At 43.6% G+C, this 6,684-nt stretch overlaps 1 protein-coding gene across 1 annotated transcript; it reads right to left on the bottom strand.

Annotated features, from left to right (window-relative positions):
* Window positions 1-660: 660 nt before the first annotated feature.
* On the bottom strand, window positions 661-1,089 carry LOC116266685 (glycine-rich protein 5-like). Its single transcript, XM_031647997.1, has one exon. The coding sequence runs from the start codon at window positions 1,087-1,089 to the stop codon at window positions 661-663; it is 429 nt and encodes a 142-aa protein (XP_031503857.1).
* Window positions 1,090-6,684: the final 5,595 nt, after the last annotated feature.

Raw genomic sequence — 6,684 nt, 5'->3', positions numbered from 1 at the left:
TTCCGAAAGACGGCCCATAGAGTGACGAAGAGACTCACACATAGAGAGAGAGGGAGAGAGCGGAAGAGAGAGTTTCTGCTGGTAAGATAGAAGAAAAAAAGAAGAGAAGAGAAACGGTACAAGACACACATGCGAAGAAAAAGCATGTAGCGCGCTTCGGCAGCACTGCTAGCCTTTTTCATGATGACGAAAAACCCCGATGGAGCGTGCCGAATGAAGAACGTTACTATTTACGTAACGTTGGACTAGACCATTACAGGTTTCCTTCCGTACATAATTTAAAGATTTCGAAAATATAATATATCAAAGAACATTGAAATTATTGGTTAAGATCACCTTACAGTGCTAGGGGAAAGAAACTTCTTTCATAAACAGTAGCTTTTATAAAGAGAAAAGGTAGTGCCTCAACAACAAACCAAATCAAGATTATACAAGAGAAACCTAGAAATAAAAGGCACACAAATATTCCATATTAATGAATTCCTCACATGAAATTGCAAAGACAAATTTTCAGTTAATCAATAACGGGAAGGGCTTCATGACTCGAAATTAATACATTTGATATTATATTTCCAACTTCATACCAAACACACATTCACACAAGAGCAATCAGACTCAAAACACGTACAATGGAAGTGTAAAAGTCGTCTATCTTGACGTTCAAAGAAGCCTGCCGCCAAGTCTTCCACCAGCACCACCACCAAATCCACCGCCTAGGCCACCGAGCCCACTGTCTCTACGAAAACCATGACTGCCACCTTCACCCAGCCCACCTCCTACTCCAGTTCCGCCACCAAAGCCACCGCCAAGGGCACCAAGTTTGCCACCACCGCAGAACTGTCCACCACCTAGTCCAGCACCACCAAAGCCTCCACCTTCTTCTTCATCGTCATCTTCATAATGATAGCAATCATCAAAACCATCATAAACACTATAGTCATCATCATCTGAATCATACAGGTCAACATAACCAATATAGTCATCGCCATCGTCATCCTCGTCAATATCTTCTTCTTCTTCTTCACAATTATACCAGTCAAGGTCTACATTAGAGTCATCATCATCCTCAATATCATTAGTATCTTCCATCTTTTTCTCATTCTTTTTTTTTCTTCTTCTTCATTTTGGTCTTTTGTCTTCAACTGTTTAGTGTTATTATCATCCTCATTGCTGACTAATCAACAAATACTTTTTGTCATCATTGCATATCATCATTCTGCTGACTAGATCAACAAATACCTTTTCTCCTACTTTCATGATGTTCGAGTACATTCCTTCTTGGTAGCTTCTCAAAGGCAAAGTTGAATCATCATTATCATCCCCACTACTTATGAGCTTAATAGCTCCATTCTTCTCATCTTTTCCACTAATAGATGAGCAAATTGTGATCCCTAGCATCCTGCATTTCATTTTTGTCCTCCATAACCTTCGAGAAACCCTGAAAGATGCGTCTGATGGCTCCTTCCCTTTTCATGAACTTTAACACCCCTTTTTCCTAGCTATAAACACACAAAAAAACACGACCGTCTGGGCTACTGGCTACTCGGCGTGAATAGCACACTTAGTTCCAGAGGATGGCCAGTAGTGTGACAGAGAGACGAGATGACCGTCTAGGGTGGCGGAGCCTACCGGCTGCTCGGCGTGGAGAGCACACTCAGTTCCGGAGGAGGGCCCACAAAGTGACATGGAGACGAGATGGTCGTCTAGGCTGGCGGAGCCTACCGGCTACTCGACATGGAGAGCACACTCAGTTCCAGAGGAGGGCCTAGAGAGTGACGAGGAGACGGGATGAATGTCTGGGCTGGTAGATCCTACCAGCTAACTCAGTTCCAGAGGAGGGCCAGCTGAGTGACGGGGAGACGGGATGTCCGTTTGGGCTGGCGGAGCCTACAAGCCACTCGGCGTAGAGAGCACACTCAGTTCCATAGGAGGGCCCACAAAGTGACAGGGAGATGGGATAACCATCTGGGCAGTCAAAGCCTACCGGCTACTCGGCGTGGAGAGCACACTCAATTCGGGAGGAGGTCCCATAGAGTGACAGAGAGACGGGATGACCGTCAGGGCTGGCAGAGCCTACGGCTACTCGGCATGGAGAGCACACTCAGTTCTGGACGACGGTCTGCAGCCACTGTCTGGGCTGGCAGAGCCTACTGGCTACTCGGCGTGGAGAGTACATGTCCGAAGGATGGCCCGCAGAGTGACAAAGAGATGGGTTGACCGTCTGGGTTGGCGGAGCCTACTGATTACTCGGCGTGGAGAACACACTTAGTTCCGGAGGAGGGCCCACAGAGTGACGAAGAGACGGGATGACCGTTTAAACTGGCGGAGCCTACCGGCTACTTGGCGTGGAGAGCACAGTCAGTCCCGGAGGACAGCCCATAGAGTGACGAAGAGACGCACACAGAGAGAGAGAGAGAGAGAGAGAGAGTTTCTGCTGGTAAGATCGAAGAGAAGAAAAAGCCCCAATGGAGCGCACCGAATGAATGACATTACGATTTAGGTAACATTGGACTAGACCGTTACTGGTTTCCTTCCGTACAAAATTTACAGAGTTCGAAAATATAATATATCAAAGAACATTGGAATTATTGGTTAACAACACCTTATAGTGTGAGGGAAATAAACCCCTTTCATAAGAAGTAGCTTTTACAAGGAGAAAAGGTAGCACTTCCACGCCAAATCAATTCAAGATCATACAAGAGAAACCTGGAAAATAATAAGCATACAAATATTCCATATTACCGAATTCCTCATATGAAATTGCAAAGACAAATTTTCATTTAATCAATAATAGGAAGGACTTCATGACTCGAAATTAATACGTTTGATATTATATTTCCAACTTCATACCAAACACACATTTACACAAGAGCAATCAGACTCAAAACACGTACGATGGAAGTGTAAAAGTCGTTTGACTTGACGTTCAAGGAAGCCCGCCGCCACCAGCATCAACACCAAATCAATCGCCTAAGCCACTGAGCCCACCGCCTCCACGAAAACCACGACCGCCACCTCCACCTAGCCCACCTCCAACACCAGCTCCGTCACCAAAGCCACCGCCAAGGCCACCAAGTTCGCCACCACCACCAAACCGTCCACCACCTAGTCCAGCACCAACATCAAAGCCTCCACCTTCTTCTTCATCGTCATCTTCATAATTATACTGATTATCATAATCATCATTCATCATCATATGAATCAGACTGGTCATCATAACCAATATAGTCATCACCATCGTCATCATTGTCAGTATCTTCTTATTCTTCTTGTTCTTTTGTCTTGAACTGCTTACTGTTATCATCATCCTCATTGCTGACAAATCAACAAATACTTTTTCTCCTCCCTTCGTATCATCATCCTCACTGCTGACTAGATCAACAAATACTTTTTCTCTTACTTTCATGACGTTCGAGTGCATTCCTTCTTGGTAGCTTCTCAAAGGCCAATTTGAATCCTCATTATCATCCCTACTGCTCATGAGCTCAATTGCTCTGATATAGGAGCAAATTGTGATCCGTAGCTTCTTGCATTTCATTTTTGTCCTCCATAACCTTCGAGAAACCCTAGAAGATGCGTCTAATGGTTCATTCCCTTTCCATGTTGAACATCTTTTTTTCCTTCCAAACTTTCTCATTTCAACATCATTGTCATCCTTCGCTGTCTTACCTTTCTGCACATTCGAACTCATGTTTCTTGTCTTCAGCTTCTCTGCATGATCACTGCCCTCCTCCTCTTCGATCAAGAGAATGACTTCTTTGGTTCTCTTGCCTTTTCAACTACTTGAGCAATGAGGAACTCTTGCATGCTCCCTTCTTGAACAATCCACAACCTAAAAAGACCCAAAAAAAAGAAAAGGAAAAATCTTAAACCTGAAGCTTAGACCACCTTTTATACAGAAAAAGGAAATGTGGAAGAACTCCTACAGGAGGAAGGGAGATTTGGGTTCTTGTTCTTCTAGCAATTCAGTTCAAGCCTGCCAAGAGACATGCATTAAGAAAAAAAAATTGTTGGTAAAAGATGACGAAGAATATAGAAAGAAAATGAACAAATAACTTGAAAGAATACATAGCCATATTTTTCAACTTGAGTCTCACTTTGAGTGCCATTTCATTAGATTATTTAAGCACAAAAAAAATCAACATCTTAAAAAGATACATGGAAACAAAAAAGATAGATATAAAATCCAAAACTAAAGTATAAGAAACTTAAATACAAGAGTAACAGATTCACTATCAAATCAAATGTCTCTTTAGTCCTTGCATCTCTTTAAAATCCATTTAATGTCTACAACAAACAACCAGTCTACACTTTTCATTTGCCATTTTTTAATTACATGCTAAACAAAATGCACTAATTTCTAGCAACATGACATTTTCTGAATGTATCGTTTTGGATCCACATATGTTAACTTTCTTAAAAGCTTGAATCCAAGAAACATAATCCACAGAGTCTATGAAAAACAAACATAAAAAAAAAGTAAAACCCAACAGAAGAAGAAAAGGAGAACAAGGTCGTCAGTTATACCTGAAAATGACACTTTACAACAATGGTTTGCCAAAGCCACAGTGTGAAAGAAAAGGAGCACAAAAACAAGAGAGAAAAGGGTCAGTGCAGCATAAAAAAATAAATAAAAATAGAACACAGAGAAATATAAAACCAGCTATCTGCAAAAATGGTAGAAAAAGAAAAACAAGAAAAACAGAAACAAGAAGAACAACATTTATAAGGTGCACACTGCAATGTTCATTCAGTGGGATAGTGCAGCAAGAGAAATGGAGTCACTTCAGAACAAATATATGGCGGGTTCACCTGAACCGATGTCCTACAACGTGGTTTCCTGTTCTTGTATCCTGGAACGTAAAAGGAAATGATTCTTGCAACATGAAAGAAAAAGGAAAGAAAAACAATGCATAAGAAAAAAACAATATACAAACCAAATAATTAGAATAACAACCATAAGAAAAAAGATGAAAAATGAAACACACCACTTGCAAAAAAAAAGGCAACAAAAAGTAAAAGAAAACTTACAAATACAAAAAAAAAGATGACCGTATGGGCAACTGCCTATTCGGCGTGAAGAGCACACTCAGTTCCGGAGGACGGCCCGCAGAGTGTTGGAGAGATGAGAAGACCATCTGGGCTGGCTGAGCCTACTGGCTACTCGGCGTGGAGAGCACACTCAGTTTCGGAGGACGGCCTACAGAGTAACGGAGAGACGAGATGATCGTCTGGGCTGGCAGAGCCTACTGGCTACCTGGCGTGGAGAGCACACTTAGTTTTGGAGGACGGCCTGTAGAGTGACGGAGAGACGAGATGACCGTCTGGGTTAGCGGAGCCTACTGGCTACTCGGAGTGAAGATCACACTCAGTTACGAATGACGGCCCGAAGAGTGACGAAGAGACGAGATGAAGGTCTGGGCTGGCGAAGCCTACTGGCTATTCAGCATGTAGAGCACACTCAGTTCCGGAGGAGGGCTGACGGAGAGATGAGTTGACCGTCTGGGCTGGAGGAGCCTACTGGATACTCGGCGCGGAGAGCATACTCAGTTTCGGAGGGCGGTCCGAAGAGTGACAGAGATACGAGATGACCGTCTAGGCTGGCGGAGCCTACTAGCTACTCGGCGTGTAGACAACACTCAGTTCTGGAGGGCGGCCCGTAGAGTGACAGAGATATGAGATGACCGTCTGGGCTGGCGTAGCCTACTGGCTACTCGGCTTCGAGAGCACACTTAGTTACGGAGGAGGGCCCACAGAGTTTCGGAGAGACGAGATGACTTTCTGGGCTGGCGGAGCCTACTGGCTACTCGGCGTGGAGAGCACACTCAGTTCCCGAGGAGGGCCCGCAGAGTGACGGAGTGAAGAGATGTCCATCTGGGTTGGTAGAGCCTACTGGCTACTCGGTGTGGAGAGCACACTCAGTTCCGGAGGAGGGCCTGCAGAGTGATGGAGAGACGAGATGACCGTCTTGGCTGGCGGATCCTACTGGCTACTCGTCGTGGAAAGCACACTCACTTCCGAAGGACGTCCCGTATAGTGACGGAGAGACGAAATGACTGTCTGGTTTGGCGGAGCCTACTCACTAGTCGGCGTGGAGAGCTCACTCAGTTCCGGAGGACAGCCCGCAGAGTGACATAGAGACGCACAGAGAGAGAGGAAGTTTCTGTTGGTAAGATCGAAAAAAAGAATAAGAAGAGAAGAGAAATGGAACAGAACGCACTTGGAAAGAAAAAACACTTAGCGCACTTCAGCAGCACGACCAGCCTTTTCATGATGACGAAAAAGCCCCGATGGTGCCCACCGAAAGAAGGACGTTACTATTTAGGTAACGTTGGACAAGATCGATACAAGTTTCCTTTCGTACAAAATTTAAAGAGTTCATAAATATAATATATCAAAGAACATTCGAATTATTGGTTAAGTTCAATCTTAAGGGGTAAACAATTTTATTTAGGTAGATCCTTGATTGATACTTAATTAAAGTGGTCACCAATTTCTCTCATCATGTTCATATATAGCATCAATCAAAACATTTGGTGGTTCTCTGTAAATAGATGAAATGTGAGACTGGTAATCACAAATTGATTTAAATCTTTCACGCCGTACCTTTCATGAGCAAAAAAATCATTAAATTAAGTACAAGAGACTCATTTTCTATTAGTTTTCAAAAAAAGTGGCTCAAAT

This window comes from Nymphaea colorata, chromosome 13 (genome assembly GCF_008831285.2).
Source record: "Nymphaea colorata isolate Beijing-Zhang1983 chromosome 13, ASM883128v2, whole genome shotgun sequence".
NCBI classification, from domain to species: Eukaryota; Viridiplantae; Streptophyta; class Magnoliopsida; order Nymphaeales; family Nymphaeaceae; genus Nymphaea; species Nymphaea colorata.
Note: the sequence above shows the minus strand (reverse complement) of the source record. Positions and strands in the feature narration are given on the sequence as shown.